We start from the raw sequence: 22569 nt of genomic DNA on the forward strand, positions 1-22569 counted from the left end.
AAGCCAGAGTTGGTGTTTTAATGCCCAGCAGAATAGACTCATGGCAGGTCGGCCTCGGAGGAGGGAGCAAAGGAAGCTTCAGCGACGGAAATGGCCACTGTTGGAATGGAGAAGGCAGAGGTTATTCAGTCAAATAAACGCACTTCTGTTGAAAAATTTGGTGAGTCCGTCGGAGACAAGTTTTTCCAAAGGAGAGTCGGGGACCTCGCAAGCATTGGTGGTCAGAGATAGCCAGCTTCTAGTGCCTCCTCCCCCGCCTGTCTATGTGTCGCCAAGAAAGGAATATAAGAGGCCCAAGAAGGGGAACAATGATGCTGGAGAAGGAATGATGATAGAGTCGGATGGTGACATAAGAGAGACTGCTACAAAAATAGTATTAATGCCTCAATAGTGGGCTCCTTCGAGGAGCGCCGCCGGGCGCAATGAGTATCTTAAGTTGGAACTGTCGCGGTGCGGGCGAAGCTACAACAGTGAGAGAACTTCGTGATCTCGCGAGGAATTTTGCCCCTACCTTGTTGTGCATCATTGAAACACAAATTGAAAGGTCGTCTAGGGTATAAAATTTAGTAGGAATGATTGGTTATGATAATAGATATGTTGTAAGTAGTCAAGGCAGAGGTGGTGGTTTAGGATTTTTTTGGAATAATCCAATAAAGATTGAGATTCTTGGTTTTTTAGTGTATCATATTGATTGCTCTGTGGAGGAACTGGGAAGTGATCCATGGAGAATGACACTATTTTATGGAGAAGCACAAACACACTTACGATACCAAGCATGGGATGTGTTGAAAGGAATAAGCACGTTGAGCGAGCTTCCATGGGTGTGTATTGGTGATTTAAATGAAGTTCTACGTCTGGATGAACAAGTGGGGATAGGCGAACGCAGTAATGCTCAGATCCAGGGTTTTCGAGATGTCGTCGATGTCTGCATGTTGATGGATATTGTCTTTCAAGGCCCTTTCTGGACATATGAGAAGAAAGTGACGGGTGGAAGCTACACCCGGGTGCGCCTAGAACGGACTTTAGCCACCGCCAAACTGGATGAAATGTATCTAGATGCATACGTAAAACACCTGACAACAGCCACATCACATCACAGTCATATTTTGTTAAATTTCCATGGGATAATGCCGCCAATACATAAGAGAGATTTCAAATATGAGGTAATGTGGGAGACCCACGAGACATGGAGGGACACAATCACGACGAGTTGGACAGCGAGGGACCCAGCCATGCGCATGGAGGAGTTGAGGGAAAAACTGCGAAACATCTTGGTGGAGTTGGTCACATGGAATAGAAATACTTTCGGGTTTGTCTGTAAGGAGATCAAACAGTTGAAGCTAGAACTAGAACGCCTGAGGAGTGATCCGAGTCGGATGGCGCCGACTCATATAGAGTTGAAAATCAACGAAAAATTAATTGAGTTGTACCATAGAGAATAACTCATGTGGAGGCAACGTGCTAGATTGTAGTGGCTTTCGGCGGGGGACAGAAACACACGTTTTTTCATCTACGAGCAAGCCAACGACGGAAGAAGAACATGATAAAAGCACTTGCGAACTCTCTGGGCACACTTATAGAAGACCTCGAGGAGCTGAAGAGGATCGTAACTGATTTCTATAAGAATCTTTACACATTAGAAGGCGTTGCTGACATGGATCAGGTACTTTCGAAGGTCCCAATCAAAGTTACTTCCTAAATGAATGCTATGCTCCTAGCGCCATACACAAATGAGGAAGTAAAAACTGCTCTTTTCCGTTCCCAATGAAGGCCCTGGGACCAGACGGTTTCCCAGCTCATTTCTACCAAAGGCATTGGGATATTTGTTGTGAGGAAGTGACCAAAGCAGTACTAAGGATTGTCAGAGGAGAGGAAGGAGTTGATTGTGTTAATGACATGGTCCTGGTTCTTATAACTAAAGTTCTGAATCCGACCAAACTTTCTCAGTTCTATCCCATCAGTTTGTGTAATGTCATTTATAAAATCGCATCAAAGGTGGTGGCAAACAGGCTCGAAGTTATTCTTCCGGACATCATCTCTGAGGAACAATCTGAAGGAAATATGCCCTAGAGGCAATAATAAAGTTATTATTTATTTCCTTATTTCATGATAAATGTTTATTATTCATGCTAGAATTGTATTAACCGGAATCTTAATACATGTGTGAATAAATAGACAAAACATAGTGTCCCTAGTATGCCTCTACTAGACTAGCTCGTTAATCAAAGATGGTTATGTTTCCTAACCATAGATATGTGTTGTCATTTGATGAATGGAATCACATCATTAGGAGAATGATGTGATGGACATGACCCATTTGTTAGCTTAGCGATGATCGTTACAGTTTCATTGCTACTGCTTTCTTCATGACTTATACATGTTCCTCAGACTATGAGATTATGCAACTCCTGAATACCAGAGGAACACCTTGTGTGCTATCAAACGTCACAATGTAATTGGGTGATTATAAAGATGCTCTACAGGTGTCTCTGAAGGTGTTTGTTGGGTTAGCATAGATCGAGATTAGGATTTGTCACTCCGTGTTTCGGAGAGGTATCTCTGGGCCCTCTCGGTAATTCTCATCACTATAAGCCTTGAAAGAAATGTGACTATGAGTTAGTTGCGGGATGAAGCATTACGGAACGAGTAAAGAGACTTGCCGGTAACGAGATTGAACTAGGTATGATGATACCGACGATCGAATCTCGGGCAAGTAACATACCGATGACAAAGGGAACAATGTATGTTGTTATGCGGTTTGACCGATAAAGATCTTTGTAGAATATGTAGGAGCCCATATGAGCATCCAGGTTCTGCTATGGGTTTATTGACCAAAGATGTTTCTCGGTCATGTCTACATAGTTCTCGAACCCGTAGGGTCCGCACGCTTAACGTTCGATGACGATTTGTATTATGAGTTATGTGATTTGATGACCGAAGTTTGTTCAGAGTCCCGGATGCAATCACAGACATGACAAGGAGTCTCAAAATGGCCGAGACGTAAAGATCAATATATTGGAAGGCTATATTCGGACATCGGAAAGGTTCCGAGTGATTCGGGTATTTTTCGGAGTACCGAGGAGTTACGGGAATTCACCGGGAGAAGTAATGGGCCTTATTGGGCTTTAGTGGAGAGAGGGGAGAAGGGCCAAGAGATGGTGTGCGCCCTCCCCCCCTGCCCAAACCGAATTGGACAAGGGGTGGGGGCGTAGCCCCCCTTTCCTTCTCCCTCTCCCTCTCTTTCCTTCTCTCCTACTCCGAATAGGGAAGGGAATCCTACTAGGACTTGGGAGTCCTAGTAGGACTCCCTATGCTTGGCGCACCCCCTAGGCCGGCCACCTCCTCCCTCCCTCTGTTATATACAGGGGGCGGGAGCACCCCAAGGACACACAAGTTTCTCTTAACAGTGTGTGGTGCCCCGGCCCCTCCACAGTTACACACCTTGATCATACCATCATAGTGCTTAGTCGAAGCCCTACGACAGTAGCATCATCATCACCGTCGTCACACCGTCGTGCTGACGGAACTCGCCCCCGTCCTCAACTGGATCAAGAGCACGAGGGACGTCACTGAGCTGAACATGTGCAGATGACGAAGGTGCCGTGCATTCAGTATTTGATCGGTTGGATCGCAAAGACGTTCGACTACATCAACCGCGTTAACTAAACGCTTTCGCTTTTGGTCTACGAGGGTACATGGACACACTCTCCCCTCTGGTTGCTATACATCACCTAGATAGATCTTGCGTGATCGTAGGATTTTTTTTGAAATTACTGTGTTCCCCAACAGTGGTATCAGAGCCAGGTTTATGCGTAGATGTTATATGCACAAGTAGAACACAAAGAGTTGTGGGCGATAATAGTCATACTGCTTACCAGCATGTCATATTTTGATTCGGCGCTATTGTTGGATGAAGCGGTCTGGACCGACATTACATGACCGCGTTCATGAGACTGGTTCTACCGACGTGCTTATGCACATAGATGGCTGGCGGGTGTCTGTTTCTCCAACTTTAGTTGAATTGAGTGTGGCTATGCCCGGTCCTTGTTGAAGGTTAAAACAGCACACTTGACGAAAAATCGTTGTAGTTTTGATCCGTAGGTAAGAACGGTTCTTGCTAGAAGCCCGTAGCAGCCATGTAAAACTTGCAACAACAAAGTAGAGGATGTCTAACTTGTTTTTGCAGGGCTTGTTGTGATGTGATATGGTCAAGGTATGATGTGATATAAATTGTTGTATGAGATGATCATGTTTTGTAACAAAGTTATCGGCAACTGGCATGAACCATATGGTTGTCGCTTTATTGTATGCAATGCAATCACCATGTAATTGTTTTACTTTATCGCTATGTGATAGCAATAGTTGCAAAAGCAGTAGTTGGTGAGACGACCATGTGATGACACGTTGATAAAGATCAAGATGATGGAGATCATGGTGTCATGTCGGTGATGATGGAGATCATAATGGTACTTTGGAGATGTAGATCAAAGGCACAAGATGATGATGGCCATATCATGTCACATATTTTGATTGCATGTGATGTTTATCTTTTATATTCTTATTTTGCTTAGTTCGGCGGTAGCATTATAAGATGGCCCCTTACTAAAATTTCAAGGTATAAGTGTTCTCCCTGAGTATGCACCATTGCGACAGTTCTTCGTGCTGAGACACCATGTGATGATCAGGTGTGATAGGCTCTACGTTCACATACAACGGGTGCAAGCCAGTTTTGCACACGCAGAATACTCGGGTTAAACTTGACGAGCCAAGCATATGCAGATATGGCCTCGGAACACTAGAGACCGAAAGGTCGAGCGTGAATCATATAGTAGATATGATCAGCATAGTGATGTTCACCATTGAAAACTACTCTATCTCACGTGATGATCGGACATGGTTTAGTTGATTTGGATCGCGTGATCATTTAGATGACTAGAGGGATGTCTATCTAAGTGGGAGTTCTTAAGTAATATGATTAAGTGAACCTTAATCTATCATGAACTTAGTCCTGATAGTATTTTGCAAATTATGTTGTAGATCAATAGCTCGCGTTGTAGCTTCCCTATGTTTTTTATATGTTCCTAGAGAAAACTAAGTTGAAAGATGATAGTAGCAATGATGCGGATTGGGTCTATGATCTGAGGTGTATCCTCATTGCTGCACAGAAGAATTATGTCCTTGATGCACCGCTAGGTGATAGACCTATTGCAGGAGCAGATGCAAATGTTACGAGTATTTGTCTAGCTCAATATGATGATTACTTGATAGTTTAGTGCACCATGCTTTACGGCTTAGAACCGGGACTTCAAAAACGTTTTTGAAACGTCACGGAGCATATGAGATGTTCCAAGAGCTGAAATTGGTATTTCAGGCTCATGCCCGTGTCAAGAGGTATGAGACCTCTGACAAGTACTTTGCCTAAAAGATGGAGACGAATTTCTCAACTAGTGAGCATGTGCTCAGAATGTCTGGGTACTACAATCACTTGAATCAAGTGGGAGTTAATCTTCCAGATAAGATAGTGATTGATAGAGTTCTCTAGTCACCATCACCAAGTTACTGGAACTTCATGATGAACTATAGTATGCAAGGGATGACGAAAACGATTCCCGAGCTCTTCATGATGCTGAAATCGACAAAGGTAGAAATCAAGAAAGAGCATCAAGTGTTGATGATTAAACAAGACCACTAGTTTCAAGAAAAAGGCAAAGGGAAAGAAAGGGAACTTCAAGAAGAATGGCAAGCAAGTTGTCACTCCCGTGAAGAAGCCCAAAGCTGAACCTAAGCCTGAAACTGAGTGCTTCTACTGGAAAGGAAATGGTCACTGGAAGTGGAAGTGCCCCAAATATTTGGCGGATAAGAAAGATGGCAAAGTGAACAAAGGTATATTTGATATACAGGTTATTGATGTGTACCTTGCTAGTGTTCAAAGTAGCCCCTGGGTATTCGATACTTATTCGGTTGCTAAGATTAGTAACTCGAAACAGGAGTTACAGAATAAATAGAGACTAGTTAAGAATGAAGTGACGACGTATGTTGGAAGTGGTTCCAAGATTGATATGATCATCATCGCACACTCCCTATACTATAGGGATTAGCGTTGAACCTAAATAAAAGTTATTTGGTGTTTGCGTTGAGCATGAATATGATTAGATCATGTTTATTGCAATATGGTTATTCATTTAAGACAGAGAATAATTGTTATTCTGTTTACATGAATAAAACCTTCTATGGTCATACACCCAATGTTGATGGTTTATTGAATCTCGATCATTGTAATACACATATTCATAATATTGATGCCAAAAGATGCAAAGTTGATAATGATAGTGCAACTTATTTGTGGCACTGCCGTTTGGTCATATCGGTGTAAAGCGCATGAAGAAACTCCATAAAGATGGACTTTTGAAATCACTTGATACTTGCAAATCATGCCTTATGGGCAAGATGACTAAAACTCCATTCTCCAGAGCAATGGAACGAGCTATTGACTTATTGAAAATAATGCATACCGATGTATGCGGTCCAGTGAGTGTTGAGGCTCATGGCGGGTTACATTATTTTCTGACCTTCACAGATGATTTGAGCAGATATGGGTATATCTACTTAATGAAACACAAGTTTGAAACATTTGATAAGTTCAAAGAATTTCAGAGTGAAGCGGAGAATCATCGTAACAAGAAAATAAAGTTTCTATGATATGATCATGGAGGAGAATATTTGAGTTACAAGTTTGGCCTTCATTTAAAAATAATGTGGAATAGTTTCACAACTCACGCCACCTGGAACACCACAGCGTAATGGTGTGTCTGAACGTTGTAACCGCACTTTATTAGATATGGTGCAATCTATGATGTCTCTTACCGATCTACCACTATCATTTTGGGGTTATGCATTAGAGACAGTTGCATTCACATTAAAAAAAGGCACCATTGAAATCCGTTGAGACGACGCCTTATGAACTGTGGTTTGGCAAGAAACCAAAGTTGTCGTTTCTTAAAATTTGGGGCTGCGATGCTTATGTGAAAAAGCTTCAACCTGATAAGCTTGAACCCAAATCGGAGAAGTGCATCTTCATAGGATACCCAAAGGAAACTGTTGGGTACACCTTCTATCACAGATCTGAAGGCAGCATATTCGTTGCTAAAAATGGATCCTTTCTAGAGAAGGAGTTTCTCTCCAAAGAAGTGAGTGGGAGGAAAGTAGAACTTGATGAGGTAATTGTACCTTCTCCCGAATTGGAAAGTAGTTCATCACATAAATCAGTTCCAGTGATTCCTACACCAATTAGTGAGGAAGCTAATGCTGATGATCATGAAACTTAAGATCAAGTTACTACCGAACCTCGTAGGTCAACCAGACCATGATCCGCACCAGAGTGGTATGGTAATCCTATTATGGAAGTCATGTTACTAGACAATGATGAACCTACAAACTACGAGGAAGCGATGATGAGCCCAAATTCCGCGAAATGGCTTGAGGCCATGAAATCTGAGATGGGATCCATGTATGAGGACAAAGTGTGGACTTTGGTGGACTTGCCCGATGATCAGCAAGCCATTAAGAATAAATGGATCTTCAAGAGGAAGACAGACGCTGATAGTAGTGTTACTATCTACAAAGCTCGACGTGTCGCAAAAGGTTTTTGACAAGTTCAAGGAGTTGACTAAGATGAGACTTTCTCACCCGTAGCAATGCTTAAGTCTGTCCGAATCATATTAGCAATTGCTGCATTTTATGATTATGAAATTTGGCAGATGAATGTCAAAACTGCATTCCTGAATGGATTTCTGGAAGAAGAGTTGTATATGATGCAACCAGAAGGTTTTTTCGATCCAAAGGGTGCTAACAAAGTGTGCAAGCTCCAGCGATCCATTTATGGACTGGTGCAAGCCTCTCGGAGTTGGAATAACGCTTTGATAGTGTGATCAAAGCATATGGTTTTATACAGACTTTTGGAGAAGCTTGTATTTACAAGAAAGTGAGTGGGAGCACTACAGCCTTTCTGAGTATATGTGAATGACATATTGATCGGAAATGATATAGAATTTTCTGGAAAGCATAAAGGAGAGTTTGAAAGGAGATTATCAAAGAAAGACCTCGGTAAAGCTGCTTACATATTGAGCATCAAGATCTATAGAGATAGATCAAGACGCTTGATAAGATTTTTCAATAAGTATATACCTTGACAAGTTTTTGAAAGAGTTCAAAATGGATCAGTCAAAGAAGGAGTTCTTGTCTATATTACAAGGTGTAAAGTTGAGTAAGACTCAAAGCCCAACCACGACAGAAGATAGAAAGAGAATGAAAGTCATTCCCTATGCCTCATTCATAGGTTCTATAAAGTATGCTATGCTGTGTACCAGACCTGTTGTGTACCTTGCCATAAGTTTGGCAAGGGGTACAATAGTGATCTAAGAGTAGATCACTAGATAGTGGTCAATTATCCTTAGTGAGGACTAAGGAAATGTTTCTCGGTTATGGGGGTGATAAAGAGTTCGTCGTAAAGAGTTACGTCGATGCAAGCTTTTACACCGATACAGATGACTCTAAGTCTCAATCTGGATACATATTGAAAGTGGGAGCAATTAGCTAGAGTAGCTCTATGCAGAGCATTGTAGACATAAAATATTTGCAAAATACATACAACTCTGAATGTGACAGACCCGTTGACTAAACTTCTCTCATGAGCAAAACATGATGACACCTTAGTACTCTTTGGGTGTTAATCACATAGCGATGTGAACTAGATTATTGACTCTAGTAAACCCTTTGGGTGTTGGTCACATGGTGATGTGAACTATGGGTGTTAATCACATACAGATGTGAACTATTGGTGTTAAATCGCATGGCGATGTGAACTAGATTATTGACTCCAGTGCAAGTGGTGGACTGAAGAGGCAATAATAAAGTTATTATTTATTTTCTTTTTTCATGATAAATGTTTATTATTCATGCTAGAATTGTATTAATCGGAAACTTAATACATGTGTGAATAAATAGACAAAACATAGTGTCCCTAGTATGCCTCTACTAGACTAGCTCGTTAATCAAAGATGGTTATGTTTCCTAACCATAGACATGTGTTGTAATTTGATGAACGGGATCACATCATTAGGAGAATGATGTGATGGACATGACCCATCCGTTAGCTTAGCGGTGATCATTACAGTTTCATTGCTACTACTTTCTTCATGACTTATACATGTTCCTCGGACTATGAGATTATGCAACTCCCGAATACCAGAGGAACACCTTGTGTGCTATCAAACGTCACAACATAATTGGGTGATTATAAAGATGCTCTACAGGTGTCTCCAAAGGTGTTTGTTGGGTTGGCATAGACCGAGATTAGGATTTGTCACTCCGTGTTTCGGAGAGGTATCTCTGGGCCCTCTCGGTAATGCTCATCACTATAAGCCTTGCAAGAAATGTGAATAATGAGTTAGTTGCGGGATGAAGCATTACGGAACGAGTAAAGAGACTTGCTGGTAACGAGATTGAACTAGGTATGATGATAGCGACGATCGAATCTCGGGCAAGTAACATGTCGATGACAAAGGGAACAATGTATGTTGTTATGCGGTTTGACCGATAAAGATATTCGTAGAATATGTAGGAGCCAATATGAGCATCCAGGTTCTGCTATTGGTTATTGACCAGAGATGTGTCTTGGTCATGTCTACATAGTTCTCGAACCCGCAGGGTCCGCATGCTTAACATTCGATAACGATTGTTTTATGAGTTATGTGATTTGATGACCGAAGTTTGTTCGGAGTCCTGGATGAGATCACGGACGTGACGAGGAGTCTTGAAATGGTCGAGACATAAAGTATATTGGAAGGCTATATTCGGACATCAGAAAGGTTCCGAGTGATTCGGGTATTTTTTAGAGTACCGGGGAGTTACGAGAATTCATCGGGAGAAGTAATGGGCCTTATTGGGCTTTAGTGGAGAGAGGGGAGAAGGGCCAAGAGGTGGCGCGCGCCTCCCCCTGCCCAAACCAAATTGGACAAGGGGTGGGGGCGCATCCCCCCTTTCCTTCTCCCTCTCCCTCTCTTTCCTTCTCTCCTACTCCGAATAGGAAAGGGAATCCTACTAGGACTTGGGAGTCCTAGTAGGACTCCCTATGCTTGGCGCGCCCCCTAGGCCGGCCGCCTCCTCCCTCCCTCCTTTATATACGGGGGAGGGGAGCACCCCAAGGACACACAAGTTTCTCTTAACCTTGTGCGGTGCCCCCCTCCACAGTTACACACCTCGGTCATACCATCGTAGTGCTTAGGCGAAGCCCTGCGTCGTAGCATCATCATCACCGTCGCCGTAACTACATCAACCGCGTTAACTAAACGCTTCCGCTTTCGGTCTACGAGGGTATGTGGACACACTCTCCCCTCCCGTTTCTGTACATCACCTAGATAGATCTTGCGTGATCGTAGGAATTTTTTTGAAATTAATGTGTTCCCCAATCGTAGCAGGTCAGTTGATTACGGATAACATCCTTTGCGCATATGTGTGTCTGCATTTTGTGAAGAGGAGCAGATCTAAGTCAAACAGTTATTGTGCTTACATGATGAAATCCTATGACAGATTGGAGTGGTCATACCTCCGTGCCATGATGGAGAAATTGAGCTTCACACATGCTTGGGTTGAAATAGTGATGTCTATGGTACAATCTGTTTCCTTCCCGGTGTTGTTCGATGGTGAAAAAATAGAGAAATTTACACCTACACATGGAATCCGGTAGGGAGATCCTATTTTCCCTTATCTTTTTTTATTGCAGCAGAGGGCCTTTCGTGCCTTTTGAAATCTAGTTCTCAATCGTCTGAATTTGAAGGGATCAAGGTGGCACCGACAGCTCCATCTGTTAACCATCTCCTCTTTGCAGATGATAGCATGTTGCTTTTTAAGTCAAGTGTTGAAGGGGCTACAAAGGTATCAAACTTACTGGATGTATATTGCAGGGCTTCTAGGCAGAGGATTAATCATGAGAAATCATCTATATTCTTTAGTAAGGGCTGCAACCAAAGTATGAGAGATAATATCAAGCAAGTTCTAAATGTTCAAAATGAATCACTGAGTGATAGGTATTTGGGAATGCCAACAGATGTCGTCCAGTCAAAGATGGGTACTTTCAAATATTTGAGAGATAGACTTTGGGAGAAGGTAAGGGGATGGATGGAGAAACTATTGTCAACAGCAGGAAAAGAGGTCTTGATTAAGTCTGTTGCTCAAGCCATCCCAGTTTATTCCATGGCTTGCTTTAGATTACCCAGAGGCTTGTGTGACAACATCACTCTATCATTAGACAGTTTTGGTGGGGAAGTAAGCAGGGTAAGATGAAACCATGTTGGGTCTCGTGGGACGTTATGACAAAACCAAAATATCTTGGTGTCATGGGTTTCAGAGACATAGAGATCTTCAATCTATCATTGCTCGCAGACAGGCATGGAGAATGCTTTAGGAGCCCAACTCCCTTAGTGCAAGAATACTAAAAGCTGTCTATTTCCCACTTCATTATTTCCTAGATGCAGACCTTGGTGGTAAACCATCTCAGATATGGCGTGCTATAATTCATGGCAGATAGATATTGAAACATGGCATCATTAGGCGCATTGGGAATGGATCTACAACAAACATATGGGAGACCAACTGGTTGCCTAGGGTTGGACCAATGCAGCCGATCACTTCACTAGTCCCAAACCCTCCAACAATAATTTTTGAGCTAATCGACAACACAACGGCATCCTGTAAATAAGATGTGATTTAGGCCACGTTTTTACCCTTTGACGCAGACACCATCTTGTCGATGCCCTTGTGTACGAGGGTGGTAGAGGATTTTTGGGCATGGTCCAACGAGAGAAATGGGCATTTCTCAGTGAAATCGGCTTATCATATGATCATGAATACAAATGAGCACAGAGAGAATTGGATGGATGTTAATGCAGGCAATTCAGCAACGAGCATGATGAGCAAGGCATGGACAGAGCTATGGCACATAAAGGTCCCGTCCAAGCTCATGGTTTTCCTGTGGCACCTGGAGCGACACTCGATGCCAATGCCAGAGGTTTTACATCACCGCCACATGTTGGACACACACTTGTGTGCATTATGCGGATGCGAGGACTCATGGAGGCATGCCCTGCTGGAGTGTACCATGTGTAGATGCATTTGGGCCCTTTCTAATGAGGCTCTGACAGAGAAGGTAAGCCAAAACCAGGAGGTTAATGCAAAAAACTGGCTGTTTTCGATGCACGACGAGCTACCATCGAAGGATTTTGTCTTGCTGGTTGTTACACTCTGGGCTGTTTGACGAGCAAGGAAAAAGGCCATTTATGAGGATATCTTCCAGAGTCCTATAACAACAAACCTGTTCGTCTAGTCTTATTTGTCAGATATTTACGCCCTGGACAAGCCGAGCAACAACGCAAGGGGTCAACCTATGGTCCGGCCTACGTATTGGATTTCGCCAGATCAGTGTTGATGCTGCGGTTGCACGGGGCCGAGGAGTAGCAGCAGCTATTTGCCGCAACAAAGAAGGAGTTTCCCGGGGGGCATCCGCCATTGTCCTCAGGAACATAGCTGATCCTCCCACGATTGAAGCCTTAGCTATTCGAGAGGCACTAGCACTCGCCGAAGACCTCAATATCCAGAGCATACATGTTGCCTCAGACTGCAAGGTGGTGGTTGACGATATCAAGCAGAAGCACTTGTCGAGTTATGGAGCAATTTTACATGAAATCATAGATCAGAGTCACTCTTTTCAGAGAGGTAATTTTGTTCACGAGTTTAGGAGCTCGAATTTCGAGACTCACAATTTAGCAAAGCATGTTTTACGTTTGGGGGTGGGCCGCCATGTTTGGTTAGGACACCCCGATGATCTTTCTTTCATGCCTGTAAACTTGATTTTTGGTTAAATAAAGCTTCGTGAGATTGTCTAAAAAAAGGCTGTGACTCTCACTAGCTGGTGGCTTGCGCCATAGGCGGGACTACTCGAGGACATGGGCTTGATTCACTGTGTTGTGTATTTTTCACATGAATTATCCTTCTCGCCTATGTGTGGGACCGAATAGTCATAGAGATGCAGGGTGTTTCACTTTTTTTTCACCAAATTTAGTACCGATTCAGTTTTTCTTTTGCAAACATGTGATGCTTCAGTCACGAACAGTGGTACCATGTTGGCACGCCACATAGAAGCTTCCTACGTATACAAACTGGAGTTGCACCGTATTTGCATCGCGAGACATGTTGAAGCATCAGTTTCACGTATTTTTCAATTTTAAGCACCAAAGTGATCATCCTGTTCAACCTGATGTATCATCGGTGTATTTGCCTCTCTTTTTTTTTTTAGGAAGGAGGAGATAAATATGCTGCTGCCTTTACAGTTGATAAATATGCTCTTTTTTTATACGCTTTTTGTTAGGGGAAAAGAAACGAGACCTCACTCTGTCGGGCCGACGGATGGTGGCCCAGTAGCATAGCCCAACAGTCCCTTAACGCGCTCCCAAAGGGCAAACGCATCTCTGCTGTCCTCTGACCTCTCCTCTCCTCCTCCTCTCCGGACACGGCAAAGCTTCCTTCCCAAAATCCCCAAATCGAAGCGAAGCCGAGGAAACTCTCCCCCGCACGACCCAACAGCCCCCGTCCCCGCCTCGACCCGCCGTCCGCCTCGCCCGCCCGCCCGCCCGCCCGCCCGCCCGCCAGGTTTCGGTTCCCCCGCTAGCCGAGGCCCCGGGGCGGATTGGATCGCCGGCGATGGACTGGAGCGCGGTGACGGCGGAGGACCTGGTGGCCGCGCTGCGGGAGGTGGACTGGTCCACGCCGCCGCGCCCCGTCCCCGAGTTCTTCTCCCGCTTCACCGTCCCCCGCTCCTACTCCAAGTGGACCAGCCGCCTCAAGTGCAACCTCTACTAGTACGATCCGCCTCCTCCCCCGCTCTAACTCGTCTTACCGTTTCCGGCGGCCGCATCCACGATTTGTCTGCCAACTCGGCTGGCCGATACAAGTTTGGGCGAATTCGCTAGGGATTTGTGCTCGTGTGGCGAGGTTTCGACTGGCTCCACGGGATCTGTGCGTGTTTTGAGTTGATTGGTGAACGGATAGGGTCATCAGTGTTTCCTCGCAATGGAATAGCGTAGGACTCATGCGTGTGCTTCAGACTCCTGATAGCCCTTCTGTTAGTGTAGATAAATCTCTCAAGATTTCAGAATATATTTATCAACAGTGCTAAGAGGTTTGAATAGAGAATTCGATGAGCGCAGATGTACATGTCAATTGTATACTGTGATGTTAGTCGCTAAGAGTGTGCACAGGAGTAGCAGGTAGCTTGGTTCCCATGTAGTTTCACTACTTACGTTGAAGGCATCGTGTTGGATATTTCTTGCTGCCATGGATCTGTGAGATGAGAGCAAGGCTCCAATTTTTCACTTAAAACATGTGGAATTCTGATTCTAGATGCACAGTTATATAAATATGTTCTCGATTCAACTTAGGTGAGCTGGTGATTGAAAAAATGGACAATTGTTCTGATAAATATTAACTAGTTAGCATTGTGAAGTTCATTTTGAAGGCATGGTTTGCAAGGTTTCGTTTTTGTCGTGTACTGAAGTTCTTTTTTTAATTTTTTGTTTGGTCTGCAGCTACAGGACAAACTATTTCATCTTGATCATGTTCATTCTTGGTAAGCAATGAAAGATTTGAAGATTATTTATCTTCCTGTTTTTTGGTTGATTTTGACATGCTGCCATTTGTATATGAAGGGTTGGGTTTCCTTTGGAAGCCAGTTGCTATTCTTGCAGCTTTTATGACCGGATTCAGCATTGCATTTCTTAATGACAGGTATGCAAGTACTTAACTAATACTCCCTTCATTAGGAATTACTTGTTGCTCTGTATCTAGCACTAAAATACGTCTAGATACATCCGTTTGAGCGACAAGTAATTCCGGACGGAGGAAGTAGTTTTTAATTGCATTGCGCTTGTAACTTGGTTCTGTTGAGATCGTTTTTCAGTTTGTTATGTTAAAATGCGCTCTTTAGCATGACTAACTAAGATAGTACATGAGGGAACGGCCTTTGTAAATTACATTATGCTATGTGCTTCAGTCACAACAGATTAGTCATCTATCATGATCACCAGATGCTCCCTTGTTTTTTATGTATAAAATTGCATAAACCTGCACAAAAAAATGTAGCCAAAGGGACAATTTGCTCATTAATCATTATATAAATAGTTGCAGTTTGCAGGGTTATTAAGCTATTTTTCTCTTATGGAGAGGTGAATATGCAAGTTATTGGCTATAATGGACTTGGCAGCTAGCATTTTATTTTATTTTAGGATAAATCAATCAAGGGTACATTTTCATGTACATGGTGCTAACATTGGAACCTTAACAGCTTCCTAATTCGATCGTACACCATTGTTTATGTAGGACGTTGGAACAAATTGTACGCTAGCTCCATGCTTGTTATTATGCTAACAATTTATGGGTGCTCCATTTTGGCCAGTGAACCAGAGAGCACATCATTAGATTCTTAGACTTGGGTAATTGACCAGTTGCTGCATTGCATATAGTTCCTTTGCTCTAGACCTAAATGTTACCTTTTGAAACATAAGCTATATGCAATATTCGTATAAATTTCACAGAATATAGCACAGTATTGCAGTACTGCTTTACTGTTCAGAATGTGGTGTCCTTTGACACAGTGGAGCAAATCAGGGGCATGCTTTTATCAAGTTATTTCCTTCCTACCATCATATGATATGCTTGTCAACTGCCAAGCATCTTAGATTGCAGTGTTTTTACGCACTAGTTAGGGGCCAGACATCCTAGTTATTATTCAAATATATGATCTCTTCAGAAAGTTATGATTAGATCCTCTTATGTAAGAGAGGGTGTGTACTCATCTATGACGAGCCAAGCAATTAATAAAGAAGTCTTGTTCCTAATCTCTTGCTGCCTTATCTACTCCCATCACCTCCTTCTTGCCTCTTGAGCCTAGTCTCATCTACCTTGTGATGTGCGACCATTACATGCAGCAGCCGAGTAGGATAAAAATATATATGATATATACAGGTATAAAGCAACTTAGGTTTTACCACTGTTTTTGAGTCGCGTGACTAGTCATTGACAAGTCGCGCGACTAGTTGTCGACAAGTCGCACTGCCAGATGTCGACTCAACTTGTCGACTAGTCGATCGGCCAGGCACGACTCGTCAAGAGTCGCTACCCCAGAACAACTCGTCGACTCGAAAACCTTGGGTTCTACAGAATTGGGCCATAGTTGTATTGGAATAATGCATACAACCGTCACAAGTATGAAGGATTATTAAATAAAGTAGTTGTAGCCTTTTAGGGTTGTTTTCCCCTTGTATCTATTTGTGGTTCACAGTTCTTAAATCATTATAAGTTTCTCCATTTATAAACTGTTAATAATTAATTTACAAAGTGTTCGAGTGGTGATTAATTAACTAACTATCATGTGTGATGATGCAGCTTTGCTGTTACTTTTAATGAGAAAGTCACAAGAACTGTCAGACAGTTCTCACCACATTTAGCTGCAAAGATGAGACCACCGATAACGTAAGGAGCACTACTCTAGTTTCTAATATTTCTTTATTTATTTTATCATGGGTTACTATCACAGTGTTGTTAATACCTTTTGCAGCCCTGTTATTCGTGGCCGACCAAGCTCGAAGAGATCAATTCATATTTGTGGGCGGCCTCGCTGGTTGTTTGTCCTTTTATTTTCGGCAGGTGAGCAGAACTAACCATCCATCGTATAACCCTATGTAACATACCATACCACATAGTTTCGAAAAACTTGAACTAAGCGTTTTTCATGTTTGCAGTTAGCTGCATGCTCTGGTTGACCTCATGCAGTCTCCTCACAGTTCTATGGGCACTTCTCATTGCTCTGCTTAGTAAGGACGGTGTAGAGTCCTTTATTTAATTTTTGGAGATATATTTTTTCTTGGAATGTCCTTATTAATTTGTCTTTCTGTTGGCAGCAACGGTACTTCATGCCAGCTTCAGAACACCTAATTTGAAAGCACGCCTGAATACGTTCAGAGAGGAATTCCGAGCAGTTTGGCGGAATTATAGTGAGCTCTAGAGCTTCCTCAGTTTCAAGGTAAGTTCCTTAATGCCTGTTTAGGACAAGCATAGGTCTGTTTTTATACCAAAACCATTTGCATGCACTCATTTTCCTGTGTGTATGTATGTATGTATGTTCAGGTGATAAGATGTGCTTAGTGCTGAAGCTTCCCTGCTGTCTGTGCATTGTGTCTCTGGGAGATGAACAAAGGTGATATGCAGTTGTGATCACTGGCTCATTTGGAGGTGGACCAGGACTGACTGTAGGTGATGCTACGCCTCGCTCCGCAGACCACCGAATCACAGTAGTTGTTCCTTTGGACCTCTCCCTATAACCAAAGCTTTGGAGGAAGAACAGCATGTAAAGGATGTAAACAAAGTATTCTAATCTAGACAAAAAGCATATGTTGTTTGTTGATACGCCTGCTTCATGCTCTGTCTATACTTTGAAAAACCGTTCTGGATATATTATCAGCTAAGCTTCGATTTAGCCTTCCTCGTGACTTGAATATGTTGATATTTTCGAATGTTAGATGGATCCAGTGGATCAGTTATACGTTAGAATCGGTTCTGTTAGCCATCACCGTGTATCTCAAAGGACGTTAAGAGTATCCTAGTGACTTGTGATAAGATGTACGCGTTTATATTACGATGAGAGCACCCGATTGTACATGCCCTAGCTTGCAATATCTATCCCATATATAGCAGTATCATCTGCTCTTGCAGCGATTCATTTTACTCGTGGGCCCTGTTTAACGAGCTAAATACTGATGGCCACAGTAATTTCACTCGTCCAAACAGCCTTCATGGCCTGTCAAGTTTGCTTTGGCATTGCTTCAAGCGTTGTTTTAGTCTGTTTGAAAATGGGCACAGTAGGTCACTCTTTTTCGCTGAGCGCTGACAAATACTCCCTCCGTCCTAAAATAAGTGACTCAACTTTGTATACTAACCTTGTAGCCAAAGTTAGTACAAAGTTGAGTCACTTATTTTGGGACGGAGGGAGTACACACTAAAAAAATCTGAAGACACTTTGCGAACAGATATCATCATGTATACAGAGAAAGAAAATCACTTAAAAAATAAACTGTTCTTCATGAGAGATGTGAGGTGTTCATATATTTCAACACAACCATACAAAATTGATAATTACAAAATGAAGAATAGACAGTATATTACAGAGAACAAAAGTCCAGAATATGGCAGCACAATCTTAAGTACTCCCAATATGGCAATCCTCAAAAATTAGCATATACGATTCCCAATGGTAGAACAGAGCCTGCGTCAAAACTGAATGGTCTGATTATGTATTGAAGCTTCTATCACCAGCGTCTCCCAACCCGGGAACTATGTACCTGTGGGTACAAATCAACAACCTTAGTCATTGCTCCGCTTGATTGGTAATGCGTACTGAATAATGGAGATGCGATGTACACATTTTACAGAATGAGCATTGAATGGCTAGAAGTTTAAAACAGTACCCTCTCTCATCTACTTCAGAATCGATCATCCCTGCGTACACATGGAGCCTGGAGACCAGAAACAGAGTAAACATTAGGAGCTTGACATACACACATGAGCATGGCTTATGATCTATTCTTACCCAGGGAACTTGTTGCTGAGCTTTTGTAGCGCAGGAGATGCTGCAACCGCTGATACCTGCATCATAAGGACAATAGGTGTTGGGTCGATTTGAACGAATAATTGAGAAATAAATACAGAAAAATTCCATGAACTTACAACTTTAATTTGTTTGCTTGTAACTCCACGGTCAACCAACAAGTCAATAGCAGCAACGATTGTCCCACCTAAAGGTATACAAGTTGAATGTATAATCATTGTATTTAGTATACCAGCTATTCTGCTTACATGAACCAATCTATAACTTAGATTGTCTCTATCATTACTGAAAATAAGCATTCTTTCTTTATCTTTCTTTCTTTTAGGAGATTAATGTTCTGTTACTTGACATGATAATTAACATGTAAATGAAGGAGAACTAGAAACATATTGAAATTGGATGGTATTCAAAATGAACTTCTTTTCACTTATTAGCGAAGAGGATCACACATGAAGAGTGTTAGGCAGAAACTGTATTGTTTAGGTAAAGCTGACTGTTACCAGTGGCCAGCATTGGATCAATAACTAGCACACGAGTCCCCTCTGGAATCTTTTCTGGCAAGCTGCATTAAATAGGAAAAAGAAAAAGAAAGGAAGACTATGAGACTACTCGAATTCACATAGTGATTAAGTTATTCCCTAAGGGTTGAAGAAATAGAAGAACTTGGAAAATAGTTACTACTCCCTCCGCTCCACCACAATAATTATGGAATGGAGGGAGTAAATGAAATTAAAGTAAACAACTGTATGTATTATCAAGGTAAGGTTAGTTTCACAAGTTAACCATAACACTACTAAATAGCAATGGAACCCCTGTTTTGTAATACTTGCATGCCATACTGTGAAGACTTGCATAGATAAGTAAATTCATATCAAGTTCCAAGACAAAATACTGACTTAAGTAGTTCAGCAGGGACTCAGATATCTAAGGTCAAGCATAATCATGCGTCTGCCTGATGCCTAATTAAAAACTAAAAAGTACCATGTAGATATTTAAATAAGAGCTCGCAAGATGAAAAAGAACTTGGCACATACTTGTTGAGATATACTGAAGGTTGAAGTGTTTCTTCATCCCTACGAAGTCCTTCATGTTTCAATAAAATGGGCAGATAAGAATAATGGTGCATAGCTCTCAAGGTACATGGCGTAATTGGCAAAGAAAATACTAAAGCATTGGATTCACGAAGTGTAGCTTTACTATAATTCCACATGCTCTAAGGAAATGTATTTCTTTTTTTTGTTGGAAACAAACATTCTGCATATTTCAAACATTATGCATCTGACCAAAACCTTGCGCACATTAAATCCAGAATATCCATCATCAGTATTTAGAGAAACAAAACAAATCAGCTTAGATTGCTGGAACTGGGTCATGCAGCTTGCAGCCAATGTAAGCAATATTTAACATAAAGCTAATTGACCTTTTCAATAAAACAACAATTTTGACTGCATTTTATGTAAACAACTTACCGAGGTGATAAGTCTTGGTGGCTGGCAGAATTGATGAAGCGTTTTCAGCTAGAGCAAGACCAGCTCTCAGAATTGGAACAACCTGTTATACACGCTAATAAAAAGAGTAAATATACTCATATACACTACAAACCAAATACAATATCTAGTCTAAGAAATAGACTTACCATAACAGGCTCCCTTGGATCGATGAATTCAACACTTGAAACAGCTACGGGTGTTTGAATTTCTCCTGTGATTGTAGGCTGCAAGTGTTTCAAACAGCACCATATCATTAATTCTCCCCACAGTTAAATATTTAAAAATACATGCAAAATACAGGTTGGATAAGAAGTGGGGATGGAAATATTATGAGCTACGTACTATGATCTATAAATTCAGGTATTACTGGCATTCATCATTCAACCAGGTAACAACATTCAATGCCATTTCAAAACTGCCTGACACTGGTGTCACTCTCACGGAATATTTTTCATTGTCGTGCTTTACAAATGTAAGAGAGTGATCAACGGATAATTCCCAGCCATGCAATATTTCCACTCACCAGCCAATCCCTGCAGGCTTCATATATGAGGAGACGACCAAGCTCTGCCATAGCACTCCCTACAACAAGTTACAGCAACCACCTCAATTTACAGCCGTGCAACTTTAGCAAACTGCTTCTTATACGGAAGTCAATCAACAACAAATTGCCGCCGGCAGGTTGGGTTCAATTGCAACATGGAAGCCATTTCAGAGGCACTCACGGAAGACGGCGCAGGGCGTCTGCTCGTTGCGCAGGACGGAGACCCAGTGCTTTATCAGCGGGTGCGGCGGGACGAACACCTGCGAAACAAACACACCAAGCGCCACTAAGCGCGCGCGCACGCACGTGCAAACGAATAAACCGAGCCAGGCGGAGGCATCGCCGTCGAGAGGAGCCAGATCCGCACCAGCATCTGGCCGCCGGAGGCGGGAGACCGCGATGAACCGGTGGCGGCGTCGGGGCTCGCCGCCCTCGCCACCGCCAGAGACGGCCGGGGCCTGCGGACGAGCAGCGGGGCCGGGGCGGCGTGGCGCGCGGGTTCCACGAGCGCGCGGGAGGCCAGAGAGCAACAGGAGGCTTGCACGAGGAGGCGTGGCGCGCACGGGCGGCGATGGAGGGGCACTCCCGCGGCCGCGGCCGTGGCCGTGGCGGGCGACGGCATCGCGAGGGCGGTGCGGAGTGCGGATGGATGCGGGCGAAAGCGAGCGCAGTGACGGGTGCGACGGTGGGATACGGTGGGGTCGTATCTTTTTGGCGCATCTCGAGGAGGAGTATCTTTTAACTACTCCCTCCGTTCGGAATTCCTGTCGCAGAAATGAATATATATAGACACATTTTAGTTTTAGATACATTCATTTCCGAGACAAGTAATTCCGAACGGAGGGAGTACCTGTAAATCCACTTGTTGTACTCCGTACTGGTGTTTTTTAATCTTCAGTAAATCTACTTATTTCAGTAGAAAAAATAATTACAAACTTTTTTTGCGAGGAATTACAAAATTTTGATGATGTCAAACTTTTTTGAGATTATTTATTTATTTATTCATTTTTAATCGTGATAGTGCAACGAACATCAGAAATAATAGAAATTACATCCAGTAGACCATCTAGCGACGATTACAAGCACTGAAGCGAGCCGAAGGCGCGCTGCTGTCATCGTCTCTCCCTCGCCGAAGCCGGACAAAACTTGTTGTAGTAGCATCGTCGTGCAAAGACCACACACGACCAGCGCATGAAAACATTAACCACCATCGATGAGGAGACGCGTAGATCAAAAGAACCCACCTTGAAAACAAGTTGCGGTCATGGCAAGCACGAGTAGACACAACGCCACTCACCACATTACTGTTATGTGTTGTCCGTTTGTGGGGCACCTAGAGGATCATGAAGTAAATGGTCTAGACAATGATATTGCAACCCGAAAGACGATGTAACAGAACGGTAAGCTATTTTATGATTGAAAAACTGAAAGGAATTTTTTTGAAATTTCATAAGAAAAGAAAAATCTATGGCTATAGAAGACACTTTAGAGCATTTTTTGCATCCAATATGGGGAACTTTATTACAATAGTAGCAAACGATTACAATCAGTCAACGGTTGCTTAGAAGAAAATCATGACTCGAATCGAGGCAACTTTCTGTAACATCTAGTGGTTGATTACCCCTGGCACACAGATAAGCGGATTCATTAGCAGCCCCGCTGATATGCTGAATCAGAAAAGAAGGAAAACTAAGAGCTATCTCCCCTATTTCTTGAATGATAGGCTTGGCAACCGGCGCCACATTCATTTAGCTCAAATGCAAAGTAAAACATGGATTACAAAGTCCTGTAGATGAACTTGAGAGAGATTAGAAATAAAAGGACAA

At 42.6% G+C, this 22569-nt stretch overlaps 2 protein-coding genes across 2 annotated transcripts; one reads left to right on the forward strand and one right to left on the reverse strand.

The window, feature by feature from the left end:
- The first annotated feature begins 13535 nt into the window (after positions 1 to 13535).
- Positions 13536 to 17581, forward strand: LOC119347005 (PRA1 family protein A1-like). The gene is made up of 8 exons (XM_037616047.1): positions 13536 to 13910; positions 14637 to 14677; positions 14757 to 14835; positions 16492 to 16578; positions 16664 to 16752; positions 16848 to 16919; positions 17007 to 17128; positions 17233 to 17581. The coding sequence occupies exons 1-7, from the start codon at positions 13753 to 13755 to the stop codon at positions 17108 to 17110; spliced, it is 630 nt and encodes a 209-aa protein (XP_037471944.1). The 5' UTR covers positions 13536 to 13752; the 3' UTR covers positions 17111 to 17128; positions 17233 to 17581.
- A 563-nt stretch (positions 17582 to 18144) lies between these two features.
- On the reverse strand, positions 18145 to 21425 carry LOC119346991 (uracil phosphoribosyltransferase-like). The gene is made up of 11 exons (XM_037616042.1): positions 21111 to 21425; positions 20925 to 21003; positions 20723 to 20781; positions 20346 to 20423; positions 20179 to 20260; positions 19744 to 19792; positions 19210 to 19271; positions 18829 to 18896; positions 18692 to 18747; positions 18570 to 18617; positions 18145 to 18443 (listed from the first exon to the last, which is right to left on the reverse strand). The coding sequence occupies exons 1-11, from the start codon at positions 21363 to 21365 to the stop codon at positions 18392 to 18394; spliced, it is 888 nt and encodes a 295-aa protein (XP_037471939.1). The 5' UTR covers positions 21366 to 21425; the 3' UTR covers positions 18145 to 18391.
- Between the last annotated feature and the right edge of the window lie 1144 nt (positions 21426 to 22569).

The sequence above is a fragment of the Triticum dicoccoides genome, chromosome 1B (genome assembly GCF_002162155.2).
Source record: "Triticum dicoccoides isolate Atlit2015 ecotype Zavitan chromosome 1B, WEW_v2.0, whole genome shotgun sequence".
NCBI classification, from domain to species: Eukaryota; Viridiplantae; Streptophyta; class Magnoliopsida; order Poales; family Poaceae; genus Triticum; species Triticum dicoccoides.

Excerpts from the sequence above, each read along its gene's own strand:
- LOC119347005 (XM_037616047.1), top strand. The coding sequence starts at position 13,753 with ATGGACTGGAGCGCGGTGACGGCGGAGGACCTGGTGGCCGCGCTGCGG. Across the intron at positions 14,836-16,491 it reads ATTGCATTTCTTAATGACAG|CTTTGCTGTTACTTTTAATG; the intron begins GTATGCAAGTAC and ends GTGATGATGCAG. Across the intron at positions 16,753-16,847 it reads TGTCCTTTTATTTTCGGCAG|TTAGCTGCATGCTCTGGTTG; the intron begins GTGAGCAGAACT and ends TCATGTTTGCAG.
- LOC119346991 (XM_037616042.1), bottom strand. The coding sequence starts at position 21,365 with ATGCCGTCGCCCGCCACGGCCACGGCCGCGGCCGCGGGAGTGCCCCTC. Across the intron at positions 18,897-19,209 it reads TGATCCAATGCTGGCCACTG|GTGGGACAATCGTTGCTGCT; the intron begins GTAACAGTCAGC and ends GTATACCTTTAG. Across the intron at positions 18,618-18,691 it reads CTCAGCAACAAGTTCCCTGG|GCTCCATGTGTACGCAGGGA; the intron begins GTAAGAATAGAT and ends TCTGGTCTCCAG.